This window comes from Punica granatum, chromosome 3, assembly GCF_007655135.1.
Source record: "Punica granatum isolate Tunisia-2019 chromosome 3, ASM765513v2, whole genome shotgun sequence".
NCBI lineage: Eukaryota > Viridiplantae > Streptophyta > Magnoliopsida > Myrtales > Lythraceae > Punica > Punica granatum.
This window is the reverse complement of record NC_045129.1, coordinates 35,794,606-35,814,301: the sequence shown is the minus strand read 5'-3', so window position 1 is coordinate 35,814,301 and position 19,696 is coordinate 35,794,606. Positions and strand designations below refer to the sequence as shown.

Here is a 19,696-nt window from a genome sequence, read left to right as displayed (position 1 = left end):
GTCTAAGTGCCCCCTCGTTCGAACACGGAACATGAGCCCGACTCGAGGTTAGTTGTTGATGGCAGGTGTTTAAGGGCACGTGACAATGTGTAGTTAAAAATAGACCACATGTTACCTGTGGGGGCGGGTGTTGAGCGAGTATTAATCCCACATGGAAAATGCAAGAATATCGATGTGCTTATATGAGACTTGAGTATCACTACTTATTAGCTCGAGCTTTTAAGTAGAAATGGCCCAAGCCCATATGAGCCCAATGGAAATTCAATATGGTATTAGAGCCCAAGTTACGCGTATGCACGCCCACGCGCGGATACACGCCAACACCAAGCCAAGCCTAGTTGTTTGAGAGCAGCCAAAGGAGCGCCTCGTGTTAGTCTCCCCTTACCCGAACACGAAAGATGAGCCCCACTCTAGGTCAATAGTTGAGGACATGTGTTTAAGGGCACGTGACAATATGTAAGCAGAAATAGATCATACGTTGCACGTGAGGTTAAGTGTTGAGGATATTAATCCCATATGAAAAATATGAAAGAATATCAATTTGTTTATATGAGACTTTGGTACCACTTAAAAACTTTTTAAGTGGAAATGAGCCCGAGTCCGCATAAGTTCAACATAAATTCAATATGGTATCAAAACTCAGGTTACGTGTGTGCGCACCCACGCGCATATGCGCAACAACACCACGCCAAGCCCAATATATTCGAGAGCAGACAAAAGAGCGCTTCGTGTTAGTGTTCTCCCCTCACCTAAGTATGGAAGAAGAGCCTAGCTCGCGGTCAGTTTGTTGAGGGCAGGCATTTAAGGGCGGCTCGAGGTCTTTTGGTTGCACTCGGACATATTAGGCCTGACGTAGTGTGGGTGCGCAACGCTCGTGAGCACGCATACTCATGACCAGGTCTTTGATATCATATTAAATTTTCGTGGTCTTTTACAGATATGAGTCCATATCCACTTAAAAGTTCAAGTTAATAAGTGGTAGAATCCAAGTCACAAATAAACTCATGATTTTCTTTTAAATTTTTCAATGTGGGATTAACATTTTCAATATTAATAACATCTATTAGTGGTCGAACCATGGCATGACTAGACTAGTGGCTTGGCTTTTCTTTTACTTTCTATCTTTTATATTTTATTAATAATTTCCATCGATATTATAATCTTTTCTAAATAAGTACATAATATACTTTTGTATAGTAAATCGAATATATATCAATTTCAAACACTTACTAATATTTGTTTTCAGGTATTATAGTAATATATCTACTTAGATTTCATCTGGTACTGCGTCTATTGTAGATTAATTGCTTCTCCACCACATAATTTCAAAAACACAATCTAATTTAAAATGAAAGAAATGACGTTTATTTTAAATTCCGTGACAGGAACGATCCTTTCATGAAGCAGGAGGGAGTCTACTTTTATAACTTATTATGTATTGGAACCTTCCTTCAAAATGAATTTCCTATGTTTCCATCTTTTTCCTAATAAGTTTTTAATAATTCTATCTCATGCATTATTTTCGATTTTCCTCATTCTCTATAACAATGTTCTAATCCAAAAACCTGGTACTGCATCTGTTCTAGATTAATTGCTTCTCCACCACATAATTTCAAAAACACAATCTAATTTAAAATGAAAGAAATGATGTTTATTTTGAATTTCGTGACAGGAACGATGCTTTCACGAAGCAAGAGGGAGTCTACTTTTAGAACTTATTATGTAATGGAACCTTCCTTCAAAATGAATTTCCTATGTTTCCATCTTTTTCCTAATAAGTTTTTAATAATTCTATCTCATGCATTATTTTCGATTTTCCTCATTCTCTACAACTATGTTATAATCCAAAAACCTGGCACCTTCTTAACCCAAACCCACCCCCCCCCCCCCCCCCCCCCCCCCCCCCCCCCCCCCCAAAAAAAAAGGCCCATAAATAATGAAATTAATTATATATAATTTACTTAAAATTTATGTGTACTTATCAAAAAAAAATTATGTGTCAATATCCTATTCATTAACATATGACAATAAACTCTTAGAGAAAGTAAATAATAAATCACAAACTTATTATAACACAAAATCCTCATTTGCAATATTTACAAGTTTCAACAGATTTTTTTGAAAATATTTTGTCAAAGAGTTAACATTTTATGAAAATCAACCAACCATTAGATTTCAACGATTCTCTTTCAGTGATTCTGCATCAACAACAACACTATCAACCAAAGCCTTAAACGTTTATGTGCTGGCAGTCGTCAAGTAAGCACTAAGATTTCAAAAGTAAAAGATTATGCAATCATATTAATCATGTATTCTTTTCAAATGGTCTCTTAAGTCTTATACCATCTATTCTTAATATTATTATGAAGAACCTCACATGAGAGTCTACCATTCCCGCCCATTCTTTACTTAAGAGTCCATGTGATTTGAGCAGTGATTGATTGTTAATTAACCATCTCTTCATCTTTATTTTCCAGCTCTTTTACTTTATTTTGTTTTAGGAAGAAAAGAAAAAAAGAAAGGATTTAAAACATGGTGTGGTGTTCCTCACCGAGACCAATGGCGCGTGAGGGGATGATATGGGCTAAAATGGATAAGGGACTTTTTGTTTTGTACAGTTGGGGATTAGTTGACTGTTTTTTGGTAAGGGAACCTTCCAGCTTTGATCCAGCACAACGTACACAAACACAACCCCCTCCCCTTTAAATGTTTATTGAAAAACGAAAAATCTCTTTTTTTTTTTTTCCTTTTCTCTTTGAAGGTTGTATACATCAATTGAAATTTAAAGAAAATAACTCTTCCGAAAAAAGTTAAAGAAAATAAAAATTAAATTACACAATCGACGTAGACTGGTTTAATCGGTTCAATACTTATTCTTAATAAAGTTTCATATTAAAGTATTTTGAATGGAGAAAATCCACAATTAAGAAAGTTTTGCTTCTTATTGAGCCGACCAGTTTGAATTGAATTAGTCTGAATTCATTGAGTTTTCATATACAATTTCTAAAAGGGTGCAAAAAAAAAATTGAATTACACTTTCAAAACTATAAAATAAAAGAAATCATTAATTAACCAATGTCCAATGCGCCCCCAGAATTGAATCTCTATACTCACACCCTCATATTGAAAATTGATTTTCTTTTGCTTTCTTTGGATTCTTTTTTGCAATTCAAATGTAGAGTTATAATCCCATTTAGCCCTCCCCCCTCTAATTTTTTTCTTCCCGATGAGCGTAAACAGGTCCCATCTTAAACATCAGTTGTATTATACGTATCGGTGGTTCAGGAGAAATCAGGACAACTTCTCGAACCACGGGAGGCTTTTAGAGACAGATCAAACTAGAGGGGGTGTTTTAGTAACTGACCTCAAACTTAGGGGGGGGGGATGATTGTTAAACTCTTGAAATTGAATGAACAATGTCCGAAGGTCGTCGTTGGATCGGGGTATGTGGGCCCCACGCTGCCACCAACATCAAGAATTTTCCTTCCATCTTTCTCTCTCCTCTTTCTTGCGTGGCAGAAAACCTAAAAGAATTGAATGAATGGTTTTAGCAGAGAAGCTCTGATTAGTGATTGGTCGGGACTGTGTGCGGTGAGGTCGGAGGAGAAGATGAATATGAAAAAGAATTAATTAATTAAAATTTAGAAAACAGGGAAAAAAAAATTTTCAAACGTAGTCATCGTTGGTGAAAGGAAGAAAGAAAATCAAATCCTCTGCAGACAGCAGAACAAATAAACAAATTGAAAAAAAAAAATTTCCTTTTCTTTCGATGAACCAAAATATTGTTTTTTCGACTATAAAAACATGTCTTTTTCCAGGCATTATCCCCTTCCGTTACTGATGTTCCTCCATTGATTGCAAGCTTCCCCCTTTGCATTCCTTCTGTAATTCTTGCAGGTTCGGGCAAGGCGGGCCTTCTTCTTCCTCTGTTTTCCGGCTCTGAAGAAGGCTCTGTCTCTGCTTCTTCCGGTGCCTCTGTTGTTCTTGATTCTTGGGAGATGATAAGGTTTGGGGTGTTGGCCTTGCAACTGTGGGAGCTGGTCGTGAGCTCTCTTGTGCATTTGCTTTATGCGCTTTACATATTCAGCTCGGCCGTCGCCGGAGACGTCTCCCTCGCGTTGAACGACGTCCTCTTCAAGCCCATCAATGCCGGTAATGATTCCAGCATCGAGATAAGGCGGGAGGAGGTGCCCGGAGATAAAGTTTCCGACTTGCCCCCTATCGTGTTGGTCCATGGCATCTTCGGGTTCGGGAAAGGGGTACGGGAATCATTCGTTTCGGTCAATGTTTTTGCATATTATATGAACATTCTGTTGATGCCATGATGGGCAGCAATGCTTTGATTCCGTTGCAGAGGCTTGGGGGTTTATCGTATTTCGCTGGGGCGGAGAAGAAAGATGAAAGGGTTCTTGTTCCTGATTTGGGGTCATTGACAAGCGTATACGATCGGTAGGTCAGGGTTGCGCGATCCATCAGTGATCGAAAGTTCTAAGATTTGGAGATTTTGATTGCACGAGTTCCTAAGAGCTGAGGTTTTCCTCTTTCGTGGTTTGCAGGGCTCGCGAGCTGTTCTATTATTTGAAAGGTGGACAGGTAGATTACGGCGAGGAGCACAGCAGAACTTGTGGGCACTCACAGTTCGGGCGGATTTATGGGCAAGGTTGGCGAAATTCTGCATATCGAAGCTCTCAAGAATTGGTCACCGCTTCCTCATTTTGCCTGGTTGATGTAAAGTTTGTGTCTTCCTGTTCTATTCCTGATGCAGGAAATTACCCGGAATGGGACGAAGATCACCCGATCCACTTTGTCGGGCATTCTGCTGGGGCGCAGGTTGTTCGTCTTCTGCAGCAAATGCTCGCTGACAAGGTTAGTCTAATTTGCGTTTCTCAAATGAACTAATTACAACATGTGCTGGGAGCATCGCTGATTGAATTTGTTCGTATGGCATGATGTTATGTGGATTCCAGGCGTTCAAGGGATACGACACATCCGAGAACTGGGTCTTAAGCATAACATCCTTGTCGGGAGCCTTCAATGGGACAACAAGGACCTATCTGGATGGAATGCAGTAAGTTTAATTTCAAGAAATTGTGTTAAAAGTTTGATTAGCTTTGTATATCTTAGAATAACATGGGGCCATTGAGAATTCTGATGAACTCGAGGCTGTCGATGTTCACGATATCTGACTTTATTCTCAGGCCAGAAGACGGAAGAACCATGAAACCGGTGTCTCTTCTTCAGCTCTGCCGTCTAGGAGTTATCATATATGACTGGTTTGATATCCCATGGCTGACGTCCTACTACAACTTCGGGTTCAACCACTTCAACATGTCGTGGAGGAAAGTGGGACTTTGGGGTCTGGTGGACTGCCTCTTGGGGAACACAGGTCCTTTTGCCTCGGGCGATTGGATACTCCCTGACCTCACTATTCAAGGGTCGATGCATCTTAACAGTCAGTTGCATACTTTTCCCAGCACGTTCTATTTCAGCTATGCCACGAAGCGGACTAGGAAGATTATGGGCATTACTGTCCCTTCGGGTTTGCTTGGTATCCACCCATTGCTTTTCATTCGGGTGCTTCAGATGAGCCAGTGGCATCACCCGCCTAATGTTCCGCCTCCTTACAAGGGCTACAGGTAGATCTCTCTTCCAAGTCTGGTTTTGTTCTCGAGAAATTAATGTTTGTCGGTGCTTTGGATCCATGGGCATGTAGGGTGTTCATGGGCATGGGATTGCCTCCGTATGAAGTCTCTTGTCAACTTTCTTGTTGATAAAGCTGGAAGTGGAATCTCATACGATCTCATACTCCGGGAAAAATGTTTTTGACAGGGATGAGGATTGGCAGGACAATGACGGAGCCCTCAACACTATATCAATGACTCACCCGCGCCTTCCGATCGAACACCCCAGTTGTTATGTCGTGAATGATTCCGATTGCCAACCATTGCAACCGGGAGTCTGGTAAGTACATTTCATCTCTTATGACCATTATCTAATAATTATTGGAAGAATGAAAGGAGGAATGCTTCTTCAAGTTATTAACATGGCAATGGAACTGGTGGAAGTGCAGGTACTACAAGTTCGTGGAAGCCGATCACATACTGTTCATCGTGAATCGGGAGAGGGCTGGAGTTCAGTTCGATCTCATATACGACAGCATATTCCAGCGGTGCCGAAAGCATGTCTTCAGGAAGACCCCACAGACGATGCCAAACCAAGCCCAACATTAGTTTTTCCTCCAAATCTACAACCGAACTATCGATCTCGGAATCAGAAAGAGAACTGTTACATTGTCCCAAGTCAGGTAGAGATTAGAACGTCCCGAACTCGTGTTCGGATGTAAATTTTATTTTCCCCCGCTCGGGCGTCGCCCCCATTCTATTCTTCCCTAAAGTTTGCGGAGTTGTAGTGTCTTAGAAACATCGGAGGGTTTACTTTATGTCCGATTACCCTCGTTTTTCTTTCTTAATATTTTCTTTTTAATCTTCCCCCCATTTCCGACTTAGATGATGTAAAAAAACATTCGGTATGAACAAGTGCTACATTCGGTATGAAGTGCAAAGTAAATGGAATGGAATGGTAGTCGGTTTTTCTCCAGTGATTCCATTCTGAAGCGATTCAATAATGTACCAAGCATGGCTTAGAAGACTAATCGAAGCGACCGAAAATAGAACTCATATGATATGATATGATTTGGGGAAAGTTAAGTAAAGGAAAGGCAATGTAGCTTAAAACAATGAACAGTTTCAAGAACTCTTCCAGTGGAATGGACAGTCAAGGAATGCTTCCATTTTACATTACAAGTGAATTTTCATTTCACACAATCTCAGATTGGTAATTCTCACATAAAACATTGACAACAAATTCATAAAATCACCGTCGGGATCTAAAAACCCGAAGTAAAGAATGATAATGAAGCTGCAAAAGTAAATTACTCTCGGTAGATTTTTTGTTCAAGGCCAATTCTCTCCGAGCTGCTATCATATCTCTGCCACTCAAGTTGTTATAAAAGGTGAGCAATCAGATAAGCCTGAGTTCGTACTCCCCTGCCATTGTTATGTATCTCACCCATGGGAGAGCCTGATAGCCGCTCTTCTCAATAATCTTCAGGTATCGAACCTAGAAAAATCCCCAAAAGAACTACATTAAAATCCTGACAGTCATATTCATTTTCTGGACCACAGAGGACTTGCCGGCCGGCATTAAGATTACTAGCAGTTCTCTTAACTTGAAGACAAAGTTCATGTGAAATGAGGTAAACATCTACATGTATTCTATTCCTTCGTTCTGTGGTTACTACTTCAGATGGATTATGTGGTCTCAGATTCTTGTTCAATCTGTCAAGAGGAGATTTGGAAAATGATTCAATTACAGAGCATTGACATCCATTGTGGATAAGAACTATGTATTTTCCGTAAGAACTATTCGAATCTTGTGATGAATGTCACTCTCTGTCTGAAGATAAATGAAAGGCATGAACTTTTGATGGCACTTCTACCATTCAAATACACAGCAATTCTACTCGTCAACTTACTATCAATTTGCACCTCATATATATACTACTACCACATAGAAGCAATAACAATATTAATGGGGTACCTGAATTCCCGAGACAGTGAAGTATGGTATTTCGAATTTCACACGTATAGGGGCCTTCCTCTCAGGAGTTCCTTCTTCATCTGTTATACTGGGAAGACTGAATTCTGCCCTCAACATGTATTCCTACAAATTATTTTGACATAGATTAACATGTTTCTGTTATGTGAAATGAAAAAAAAAAAAGATATATATATATATATATATTGCTAATTCTCTGAGAAAAAATGTGACCCATATGCATCTTTTAATTAACTTCTCTAAAACTTGCTTTTATTTTTTCAGGATTTTTACGCCAAATGACCCATGGTTTATGCGTTTTGTCAAATCTATCCTATACTTTTTTTTGTCACATATATCCCATGATTTACATTTTGCTCGAAATCTATTCCGCCGTTTTTGTTGTCCATTAATGAAATGTTAGTAGGCTCCAAATCTATCCCATGATTTCAATTTTGTCCCAAATCTATCATATGATATTAATTATTTCCTTAAAACTATCCCATGATTTTAATTTTTTTTCAAATCTATCCCGGATAAAAGGGGTTACTGTAGCAAAACTGTTAGACGTTGATGGAGATATAACGACGGGATAGATTTAAAGCAAAATGTAAACCATGGGATATAGCTGACAAAAAAAAAGCATGGGATAGATTTGACAAAACGCATAAACCATGGCTCATTTGGGGTAAAAACCCCAATTTTTTCCAACCTCCCAAATAGACATATATAGTCAATCCACTTGCAATTAAAATTCGTAACCAAGAATTTGTGGAAACAATCCTCCTCATACCTTGCCACCGGGAAAAGACTTAATTTTCCAAACAAGTGCATCAGTCTCAGGAGCATATGATGCTGATCCCATCGATGTTCGCACATTAGGATTTGTCGAATCTGCTGGCACTGGCAACTCAATCTCCACGTTTGTTGCAGTACTGTCAATTATCAAAACTTTGTCATCATTTTGATGAATAAACCTTGATAACAAATTCATACAAGCAGAAAGTAAGAAACCTCCGCTCTTTGAATTGGCTTCTTGCCTTCACCGTTATCTCAATGCGACTTCTCGAATGCCTTTCCACTTGAGCTTCCACCCAAATGAGTGGCTTCACCTGAAAGCAGAAAATACAATATGTAAACATCCGAAAGACACAGGCAGCAGGAAAAGCAGCAATTTTGAAGTCAAAGATAAACCTGCGTGCTCAGCCTGTATGTCATGAGATCAAAAGATCCATCAGGTGGTACGAACGATATTGTCCTGTCATTCTCAAATCGGGCCAACCTTACACACCTGATCCAAACATTAAAAATCAAGAACTTGGGACCTGGCAGTTAAGAGTACCTTTTTTTTCCTGGTAATAAAAATAAGACTCACTATGCACCACATAGCTAGAAATAACAAAACTTAGCAGACAGAGAGTTCAATTACATACTGATGAAATTTGATGTCATCCAAATCAATGGCCTTCCCTTTCGTAGCTCGACCTTGAGCCTCCAATAGGACTCTATCATTCAGGCCAAGCTTGCACTCAGGCATGCCACTGCATTAAAGAAACAGTTGGCATGTCTCATTACACAAGCGATAGCAAATTTATCAGTATGCAGACGTTCTGAGTAAGCTTTCCTTGAAAAAGCGATTTCTCTCCTAATTTTGTAGCCTCTCGTGTTCCCAAGTAAAGAGCCTAACGAAAACTGAACTTGGATAAAGACACCTTTCAGCTGGCTTAATGAAGGAGAGATTAACATCGAACAGCTAACTGCAATAAGATACTTTACTTAAGCAACATGCGTGTGGCTAATACACCATCAAGACTTAGAACTATTAATCTTTGTCACCTAAAACCTCTAGGAAACTTTTGAAACGTACTTGGCATAAGCTCAGCCCAGAACAACTGCCGCTCCAAAAGGTAAAACGGATAGAGCAGTCAGACAGCAAACTACTAATCCTAACAAGTCTTTTATGAGCTGGCTAACTCATTATTAGGAAGGATGACCTATCATTCTTCATTTTAACTAAAAGAGTTCAAGGTGAAAAGTGTACCTCAAGTATGTTCTCATCTTCAAGGCCCCAACAACATCTGATCGAATAATCTGCCCGTTGCTATTGACAAGAATATTCACACTCTCCACAACATCCAAAAAAACCTAAAAGTATGACACAAGATTATTATCTCGAGCAATTAAAAAGGCTAGGAAACATAAATTTACAACAAAAGTGAAAATAAGCTCACTTCATTCTTCTTGTAGCGTATCCCTTCACTACGCCAAGACACTGCATTTGTTACAGCCATAGGAGGCCTCTGTGATACTTCCATCCTGTAAGCATCCGTCTTGATAAACTCGCTTAAAATTTTTGCCTCAGTGTATTGAGGGTAACCAAAGTCCATCATTTCATCAAGTAATTCATACTGTCCAAGCAGAAAAGAAATTAACATGATTATCCCTATCTTACCAGCCGACAATGCAAAAAAATTTGGCCAAACACCTTATAAATAAACTAATTCGAAAGCATCTTACCACTACAACAAAGTTATCTCTCAGAGATTCCTCTTCTAACTCCTCGAAATAATGTTTGAAGACCTATCACATGTTTATTAGTAATACCAACCTTATCAGAAAATCAGCTTCCAAGTTTTAAGATGCGGTGCAGATATTGCTGGAAAAAGATACAACGGCAGCAGCTCTTACATCGACTACACGGTGTAGGAAAAACAGAAGGCTTGCAGCATTGCAGTTCTGCCTTGCCGCTACCATCAAGTAAACGTTGCTGTGCTGTATAAACATATAGGTGACACCATTGTCGTACACAACGGGATCTTGAGATTGTGGATCACCCTACATCGCATTGACAGATATCAGCAAACATGATATAGACAGAAGGAAGTAGATAACTGATGCATCGTGTGTATATCGCTAATCCAGATAAAGAATTGCAGACAGATCAAGCACAAAGAAGACTTATTAATTGCTGAAGCCAGATTATGATCGTTTATGCCAGCCATTGAGATTGTTTCACGCCAAATGCAGGACTCCAATGGCAAGAATTGTCATTCTACGAGCTATATCTACTGAGAAACAAACATCTTCGGCAACTAAGCGTAGTCGAGACGCACTTCAAGCCGGAAGCTCGAAGAATTATACCACAAAATCGACGAAACAAAGCGAAAAAAACTTAAGCTGGAGGGCGTCAGGGAGAAGCAGACCTCCTTCTCGATGAGCTTGGTGAAGAAGCGCTCAGCCTGAACGGCGGAGACATCGCCACGGTAGTCGCGCCACACCAGGACGCGGCCCTTGATGTCGAGCAGGAACAGTGCCGACACCGCTCCCGCCATTCCGGAGCGACTTCCTTCTTCGAAACCGGAACTCAGGCGGATCGGATCCGTTGGGCGTCGCCGAGATCTGGAAGGGTCAGGGGAGGGCCCGATCCAGCCGAGGCGACTGGCGCGTCATCGACTGGTGCCTTCACGGCTCGAGCTCCGGATCGTGGGAAGAGCTGCAGCTGCAACGGATTCGCTGAAGAATCAATGGGAAATGCTTGTCAGAGAGTGCAAGTCCGGAGCTTGGAATCTCGAACTCAATGGCGACCTGCTCCCGATCACAGAAGAGCCCCCGTTCCCGCAGTCTGTGAACAAGGAAACGACGACGTCGCTTGTTCGTGGAAACTTTTAAACTTGATTCTGCACCCTAAAGTTTGGTACCGAGTCCATTTGCACCCCTGAACTGAAGTTAACACGGCCATGATTGTTTTGAGTTTTTCCCGGCTTCTGAATCGTAACATGACCTCAGTGAATGGTTGATAGCCGAAATGATTTGTTTTAGCAAACTTTCAAAGAAAAAGTGAGATCAATATGTTACAACTTATATAAGTTTTGAAAAGTACGAATCTTCTAATACCTGAAATATTTTAAAGTTAAAATAAAGTAAAGTGAAGTGGAATAAATGTGTGGTTTCAAGGTTGTGCCCCAAGGCCCGTGTTTATTTGCTAATTGATATGGCATAATAGACTTGCCACTAAAGATAAGCTCCTTAAGGGGAGGTTGACGGGCAATATTGCTAAAGGGACAGTGAGTTCGGAAATCATCTGTTCTTCTCATGCCCATTTGCTGGGAGTCTACGGCGCAGTGTGTTGAGTAGACCAGATATTTGCATAATGGGATGGATTTGCACATTGAATATGAATGTACTAGATTAATTTATCCTTGTGATGCACTGAATCCAAAGTCTTTAAACAATGATTTTTAGATTTTATTTATTTTTTATTACTGTTTATTATAAAATATTACACAGACTTATAATCATAATGTATATAAATTCAATGATATAGTTATTTCTAACAAAATTTCAAGTAATCAATGAGGATATAATGGCATATTAATATATCAAAGTAAAGAAGATAATTCCTTATAAAAGAATTTGTTTTTACAAAAGATGGTGAAATTTAGAAAATTCAAAATAAAGAATCAAATGAAAATAAAATTAGAAAAAAATAGAAAAATCAATGTCTATTATTTTATTAAAAAAATTTGACCCTAGTATAATTGCATATAAAAATAATGTTTTGTCAGTTGAAAAACTTATTTTTGTCAAAAGAATACTAAAAATCATGGAGTATATTTGAAACATATGTATTAACTATTATTTAGAGTGTGGACGTGTGATAATACAATTACAAATATAATATGTAATAATAAGGAAACATGTTCCTCTTAAAAACTCTATTACATAATCAATATTCTTTATTATTATTATTATTATTATTATTATTATTATTATTATATATATATACTATATTACCTAACCATTCGGAAAAAAAAATGTTTTTCTTTTGTTTTTTTCTTTTTAATTGTGAACAAAGAAAAGAGAAATGGGTTTTATAATATTTTATTGTAAATTTTTTATGATTGACACACGGCTAAAGGAGAGTCCCCCGTTTTAACCCTCTTTTAGCTTAATGTATAGATAGATTACTTCCCTTAGGGGGCGATGGTTGGATGCCACTATTTTGAAGCTGCCGCGGTCCTATTATGTATATCTCCCTTAGGGCATCGTTTTCTTTGGAGAGGTTTATATTGCCTAATTAAACTGTTCATGGGCTTCTCAGGCCCATTACTTTCAACTGAGCCCATCGTTTCTCGACCTTCACAGCACCATGATTTCCCAATTATTAACATGCATGAAGATTAAACCAAAAAACAAAAAAAAAAAGGCAAATCATCTCATTAAATTAAACCGATACATTTCTAATGACAGTGTTAACACCGAGAGGCAATGGGACTAGATTTATTCCTTCACCGAGCCATCTTCGTCGGGTGAAGATAGTATGATCTGACTGTTGCGTATCTCTTCAAAATGCTACTCTTGGTTTGATCAAATAAGCAATGCAAGCATACTAACTAAAATTAACAAGTGCCCTTTGTGTGGGGCCAATTTATTCTTCTTTCTTTCCTTGTCCTTTTTTCTTTTTTTTTTTCTTTTTTCTTTTCCAAATCTTTGGGACATAACATGGAAAGAAGGTCCCTGGTTTTACTGGAAATGGTAGAGATATGATTTTATTTTTTTCTTTTATATATATATGGATATGAAGTAGAGATATGATGTGATTCTATGGGAATAATATCTTGGGAATGGATAAGCTGAGTTACCCACTATGTCTCGGAATTTATTAATATTACGACCGTGTGTTATTTTATTTGTTGCCATAATTAAAAAATGCTTTGAGTTTCTTTGACCTTTTACCTTGGGCAAAGAATTTTCTTTTTCTTTTTATTATCTTTTCCAAGAAACATATGGAAAAGCCCAACAACCTAAAATTGATCAAATTAAAGTGAAAGATAACATAAGAATATTTACATTTGATATGACCAAGCCAAAGTATTTCTTTTTTCTTTATTCTTATATAGCTTTTCCAAGCTTTCAGATCCTTTTTCTCCATGGCCACACGACTTTCAAAAATGCCAGTAAAAAGCAAAGAATATTTAAAAGTACAGAATATTTTTTAAAAAAAAAAAGATACTGCAGATTGTTCTTTTTTTGTCCTTTTTATAATTTCATTAGGAAATTTTCTTTCGTAATTTTGTTAACTTCAGCAAAATTGATAATTTATATATATGAAGGCAATATATACTTTTTTTTTCGTACTTATTTTTTTTGGTTGAATTTTCTCATAGGCTTGGTTTAGAAGTGTTGTAGCTGAAACAATAAGTGTTGAAGTATAATTGTTGAAAAATAAATATTGATTTTAAAATAAACAAATGCGTATGAAAGGTAACAATTTAAAAAATACTGAAATTTAAATTAATACTTAAAATAGAGAACTAACAGAAATACTTTTCATAAGCACTTATCAACATGTTGTAGAAAATCACGTTTTCAACAATAAAAATTAGTCAAATTATAGTTTTGAAAGAATTCATCAAACACTACTTCTACTTATAACTCAATAAAATAAACGCTTATTCAATCGCTGCCGCACTAAAACTGATATTACTGAAGGATTGTCTAAGAATGAAGTTTGATTAATTGTGTAAATTCAAATTTATTTTTCAAAAAGATTATTATATATCGCAGATTGATTAGCAATGACGACTGGCAACGCAAAAGAAAGATTGAGATTGGAGGGGAGTGAATATGGAGAAGCGGCTCATATGTATTGTAAGGCCTTTAGATCTGGCGTAGCCAATAAGGAGGTTGTCCAATACAAATATTTAAGAGATAATTAGTTAATTAATCTATGGTGGGAACCACATTAGCGGCACATAATTCACCTTGTGGACAATAATTTTGGTTTCGTCCGTACGTCGCCAATAATTGACTTGGCAATAATGCTTCCTCAAGTGTAAATTAATCAATTATTATTATTATAATATGTGATTTACTAATATATGATATAAATGAAACAATCCAATTAAATCGTGAGGTTTCAGATTTGATTTTCGTTAGTAAAACTTATGTGCTATTTTATTTAACTTTTATTATTCTTGCATTAGACTAAAAACCCATTAATAACCCAAAAAAATTGAAACGTGAAAGATTATGCAAGTTTGGCCGTAAAAAATTGAACGACGCACGGTCCTTTCACACTAAAACAAGTCTTAATTTATGACAAGTTGCGGCCCAACTTTTTGTCAGCATATACATTTAAAAAAAAAACTTCGACTATTCGCTTAAGGTTATATATTATATATGCTCAAGGTTTCAAGTGGTATGATTAGTAAATAATTCCATGTAGAGACTCCACTAATCCTAATTTCTTTCATTTATTTCATTATTATATTGGTTTTTTAAAATAATCGACTAAACATATATATATATATATATTTTTTCAGATTAGTTAATATGAATTATAATGAAAGGGAAATGAATAATCAGGGGGACTATTTTGATGATCCCAATACTGTCCCCAGAAAAGGATCGGCGCCAAAATCCGAGTCAGTCTCAATTGCAATCCTTCCCCTGCCCGCGGTCAGCTAATTTGACGAGCACCTTTTCCCTCCCCGCCTCTCTCCGTCTTACTCCACCCACCAATTTTCTTGACATATAATATGATTTGAAAATTTTACCACTTTTTTTTTCCGCAGCAATCAATGATTATTCAATAATATAATAAAATGAGTACAAAGAAAAATATTTAAAAAAAGATTACGAAGATAGAAAAACATAACAGATCCATCAAGATCACTGCAAAGGAAAAAATGTGACGGAATCACATCTAATGAAAATAAATACAATTGTAGAAAACCTTACAGATGTTGTACATCTAATCTCAACCTCTCCAAACTAAATTCTACATGGACCCAGTCAATGCAAGAAAGCAGAGTCAAGTGCAATCAAATAAAAAGTTGTTACTATGTGCAGGAGTAAGCCAAGAGTGGTCTTGAATCGATACTCAACGCATAAACCATTCACAGATCATGACATCCAAATCTAATCAATCAACCAGGTCCTAAACAACCTAATCTCTAAACAATCAAATCAGAATGGACTAACTTCTTAATCGGTACAAATCAACGATTATCTAACTAGACAATCAAATCAATAAGTTAGGCTATTTTGATCGGTTCAAACCAGCGACTATCTTCGGGTAGCCGAGACCTGTCATAAATCACCAGAAAAAGGCAAAGTCACAAAACGTTGATTGTTTGCAAGCAGATGGTAAGATTAATCTGACCAATATTGTAATTTTTTTATGTGAAAAGCGTGGATGCTATCCCAGGGATGATGAGAAGTTGCAGAAAAGAACCACCATTGGAAGAGGGATCAAAGCCAATCGGATAGAGAGTTAATGGGGGAAGTCATCTCTACTGAGCTGGCATCACTTCAGGTTGTGTGGGGTGCGCTGCGACGTTTTGTAGTTGCTACAATATGTCGATACCACTAAAGAAGCGGGGTTGACACTATACCATCATTCTGGGTCTGAGTCTCCAGAGAGGAGTTGGGTTCTACTCTCGACGGGGAGGGGAAGCCACCACTACATGTGCCCAACAGTGATCGAGAAGAGGAGGGGATGGCCCCTACGACTATCGGGCGCCATCATCACCATCTCCATTGTGAACTGGCCATCCCTCCTCCAACCCGAATCAAGTAGAAAGTTGACCTGAACTTAACTTAGAAAGCTAACTCGATCCGAACTGAAGCCATAAAGTTCTAATACGAACCCATAAGATTTCCAACCCACATCGAGTAGAAAGCACACTTGACCTGAACCATTTGGAAGCTGTCGCACAAAGTTGGGGTTGCTTAGATACCGATTGATCGAGGAATATCAACTTTAATCTCCTCGGATCTGAGATGTTGAGTGCTGGGCGGGTGGATGAAGCTCTAATTGATTCTCCATTTGGTTGGATTCAGAGCTGTGTAGAGTTGATTAGGGATGGTGCAGAAAGGGTGGGGTGGAGGTGGCTTGGCAGACCATCAAAAGGTTAGATGAGGCATACACCAATGCTAACCATTAGAAAGGGTGGAGGTCAGATCGACGCTGTGCTCGGCTCTTTGCGTGGAGGAGCAACACTGGCATCAAACCTTCGATGGAGTCAGGGACAACGTTGAAGACAAGCCTCCATCAGTCCGAGCGACAAAAGAGGTAGTAGGAAGAGAAAGAGTTAGAAACATAGGGGCTTACCTGACGAATCCAATCGGAGTTGGATGCGTTGACGGCAGCAATGGAGGCGTGGGTGTTTTACTGCTGATTCGAGATAATTTTAGAGAGAGAGTAGATTAGTCCTGAAAATTTTACCTCACATTCACCTAAAATGCTTACATATATGTAATGCATAGATGAAGTTAGGGGTGACAATATTTGTCGTGTCGTGTTTAAATGAGTCGTATCTAAACGAATTTGTATAAGAAAGTTTTAAATCCGAACACGACATGTTTAATAAACGTATCAAGATTTTCAAATACTAACACGACACATTTAATTACGGATTAACACGAACATGAAACATCTAACCCGCTTAAATAAGCGTGTCTAAATGTGTATGTATACTTACTTACACGATATGACAATATTACCTTAAGGTACATATTATACCTACATGAGATATCATATTAACTTTAATTATACATTACTACACTATTAACATGATAAAAGTACTATAATCGGGTGATTTATATAAAAAAAATTTAGATGATTTTAATGTACTTTCTTCTATAAATTGATGCTATATCTTGAACAAGTTCATTAACACGGTAACACATAATACAAACACGGCTAACTACTACCCACTAACATAATAACTTACCCCTTAATCAACTAAGCTAAACTTACTAATTGATCTATTTTCTCAACTTTTAAAATTTTATAAGGCATCTAATATTTATTTTAGAGAGAGAAGTGTTGCATGACTTTTTTTTGTATTTCTTAAAGTTATCGTTTGTTTAGTATTGATTTTCTTTATAATATAAATATAATCTAATTTAATAATTGAACCTGCGATCGGCCAGAAAACACTGAATTCAAGCCTCGATTGGTTCGAGATCCGGTCCGGTTCTGATAACATGAGTAAAATTACTTGAAATACAAAGTAAATCAAATAATTTATTTGCCAGCCATAAAATAATTTATCTGAATAAATACAAATAATTTACTTACACGTACCATAAAATACAAGGTGAATGGCCAATGTCCAATATATTGTAAAACTATGATCCTATACATACATACCAATGCACTTCCGCATTACATCGTACAGAATATGTGTATTGCAATGAACACGAAATCTAGATTTAAGCTTTCCCTAGTTTTTACGAGTCTTGTTACTGCGCAGCTGGAGAGTTTGGGACGTCTCTGGAATTTGGCTACGTCGAGCCTCACATAAGAGGATGAACGGAAGATACCTACCACCTGAGCCGAATACAAAATTCTTTAAAATTTCTTAACATTGGTGGGATTCCGTACGGCTAACCATTCAAGCTCAATAGGTGCATATGTGCTCGATTTTCAACTCCCGTATCATAACTTTCGGTATTCACCACAACATCGACAAGTAAAAGGATGACAAAAGGACATGACTAAGGATTAACGTCACTGTACTGAATAGAGAATTTTTGCGTACGGATGAAAGTGACTTTTTTTTTTTGATAAAAATGACTTACATAAGAAAGAAGTGATTACATATGAAACAAAGATATATATATATATATATATATAAAAGATGAGTTAATTTTTTTATTCTCTCATAAATTAAAAAAATTTACGTTGAAAAGGATTTATCTTGAGTGAGGTAATCCGATTCGAATAGATTAGTCGAGCTCAATTAAACTTCTGAACGCAATGTTTGACACCAGAATTCTTTTTTATTCTCAATGCTTATGTCACGAGTTTCCTCGGGTTCTTTCTCTCTCTCAAATCTCATTGGCTGCATATATACAAGAAGTAGAACACTCTCTTCCCTTCCCCCCCAAAGAAACGTTGAACTTGGGAGGGGAAAACATTTTCCAAACTCTACCACTCCCGTCACCCACGTTCATTAGAAAATTAAACCCTTTTCCCTTTTTCTCCATTTCTTCTTTTTAAACCACGCCACCACTTTCCTTCTGGTTTCTTTCTGATTCCATTCCCTCCCTAGAAAAGAAGAAACCAAAAGGAACCCTCTTCCCTCCCCACCTTTATTCCTCCCTTCTTCCTTCATCCCTTCCCCAATAATTCCCACTCTCTCCTTTCTCTCCTCCAACACGCTGCAACTGATTTTCATTTGTTTCCATTATTTGTGTTCATCATCCATGGGGTTTCAAGACAAGAAGAAGTCTGCTTATCATCACCACCATCACCAGGTACTAACCAGAGGCGGCGGAGAGATGGACGGCGGGGAGAGGTGGGTTGTCGCGGGGATCCCACTCCGGGCCCCGCTGAAGCCCATTTTCACGAATCCGTTGGATGGCGAGAGCGACACCGAGGATTGCTCCACTACTACTACTCCCACGGGCGAAGGGTCGAGGATCCAAACTAAGGTCACGTGCCCGCCCCCGCCTCCTAGGAAGCGCAAGCCTTCCCTCAAGTACCGGTACGGCGGCGTTCGGGAGTTCTTCACGCCCCCTAATGACTTGGAAAGCGTATTCGTTCGCCGAGCCGAGAAGGCTAATTAGTTGGAAACATACATGGAAGGGTAATAACAGTTATTTCATCACCAAGTTAACCTTGTAATATCCCTAGCTAGAATTAAGTTACCATATCCTAGCTTTATTCCTATCCTATGACGATGTTCTTGCTCTCCTAGGTTTTTCTTCTTTTTTTCTTTTCTTCTTTTGGAATATTTGGCTGTGCTCTAATTTGTAGTGGACAGGAGATTGTGTGTACAGAACCAGCCTTCAATAAATGAAAAGGCAAATCAAAATTCAACTAGCTAGTTAGCCTTCCATAATATTTTTTCCCCTAAATTATTATTATTATTACATATGATCATGGTTATCATGTTTTGAGTTGAGGGTGTTGCTAGTGAGAAGTAAATGCTTTGGTGCTGTTTCCTGTGGGAGCTTCTGCGCTGCAGACACTCAGAGTAATCTATGCTGCTGGAGTTGCAGGGCACATCAATATATGGTGGAGTTGGTCTCTTATTTTGAATCTTACAACTTTCTTCTGTCACCATTTTGAATTCAAAATCTT

The 19,696-nt window shown here is 38.0% G+C and overlaps 3 protein-coding genes across 4 annotated transcripts; 2 read left to right on the top strand and 1 right to left on the bottom strand.

Annotated features, from left to right (window-relative positions):
* Window positions 1–3,548: 3,548 nt before the first annotated feature.
* LOC116200145 (lipase-like) lies at window positions 3,549–6,567 on the top strand. Of its 2 annotated transcripts, none has more exons than XM_031530866.1 (8): window positions 3,549–4,259; window positions 4,355–4,449; window positions 4,557–4,660; window positions 4,766–4,866; window positions 4,968–5,068; window positions 5,199–5,636; window positions 5,830–5,961; window positions 6,071–6,567. In XM_031530866.1, exons 1-8 carry the CDS (start codon window positions 3,999–4,001, stop codon window positions 6,228–6,230), a joined length of 1,392 nt encoding a protein of 463 aa, XP_031386726.1. In that variant the 5' UTR covers window positions 3,549–3,998; the 3' UTR covers window positions 6,231–6,567. The 2 variants fall into 2 exon arrangements, with proteins under 2 accessions (XP_031386726.1, XP_031386727.1); XM_031530867.1 differs by having other exon boundaries at window positions 4,097–4,259; window positions 4,333–4,449.
* Window positions 6,568–6,708: 141 nt separating this feature from the next.
* Window positions 6,709–11,219, bottom strand: LOC116200146 (AP-1 complex subunit mu-2). The gene is made up of 11 exons (XM_031530868.1): window positions 10,800–11,219; window positions 10,285–10,431; window positions 10,114–10,176; window positions 9,828–10,004; window positions 9,638–9,741; window positions 9,030–9,137; window positions 8,791–8,887; window positions 8,611–8,708; window positions 8,390–8,531; window positions 7,600–7,722; window positions 6,709–7,119 (listed from the first exon to the last, which is right to left on the bottom strand). Exons 1-11 carry the CDS (start codon window positions 10,926–10,928, stop codon window positions 7,021–7,023), a joined length of 1,287 nt encoding a protein of 428 aa, XP_031386728.1. The 5' UTR covers window positions 10,929–11,219; the 3' UTR covers window positions 6,709–7,020.
* Window positions 11,220–18,487: 7,268 nt separating this feature from the next.
* On the top strand, window positions 18,488–19,454 carry LOC116198674 (cyclin-dependent protein kinase inhibitor SMR6-like). The gene has a single exon (XM_031528885.1). It carries the CDS (start codon window positions 18,817–18,819, stop codon window positions 19,177–19,179), a length of 363 nt encoding a protein of 120 aa, XP_031384745.1. The 5' UTR covers window positions 18,488–18,816; the 3' UTR covers window positions 19,180–19,454.
* The last annotated feature ends 242 nt before the right edge of the window (window positions 19,455–19,696 follow it).

Excerpts from the sequence above, each read along its gene's own strand:
- LOC116200145 (XM_031530866.1), top strand. The coding sequence starts at position 3,999 with ATGATAAGGTTTGGGGTGTTGGCCTTGCAACTGTGGGAGCTGGTCGTG. Across the intron at positions 4,867-4,967 it reads AGCAAATGCTCGCTGACAAG|GCGTTCAAGGGATACGACAC; the intron begins GTTAGTCTAATT and ends TGTGGATTCCAG. Across the intron at positions 5,637-5,829 it reads CCTCCTTACAAGGGCTACAG|GGATGAGGATTGGCAGGACA; the intron begins GTAGATCTCTCT and ends TGTTTTTGACAG.
- LOC116198674 (XM_031528885.1), top strand. The coding sequence starts at position 18,817 with ATGGGGTTTCAAGACAAGAAGAAGTCTGCTTATCATCACCACCATCAC.
- LOC116200146 (XM_031530868.1), bottom strand. The coding sequence starts at position 10,928 with ATGGCGGGAGCGGTGTCGGCACTGTTCCTGCTCGACATCAAGGGCCGC. Across the intron at positions 9,138-9,637 it reads AAGATGAGAACATACTTGAG|TGGCATGCCTGAGTGCAAGC; the intron begins GTACACTTTTCA and ends TCTTTAATGCAG. Across the intron at positions 7,120-7,599 it reads TCACTGTCTCGGGAATTCAG|GTTCGATACCTGAAGATTAT; the intron begins GTACCCCATTAA and ends GGATTTTTCTAG.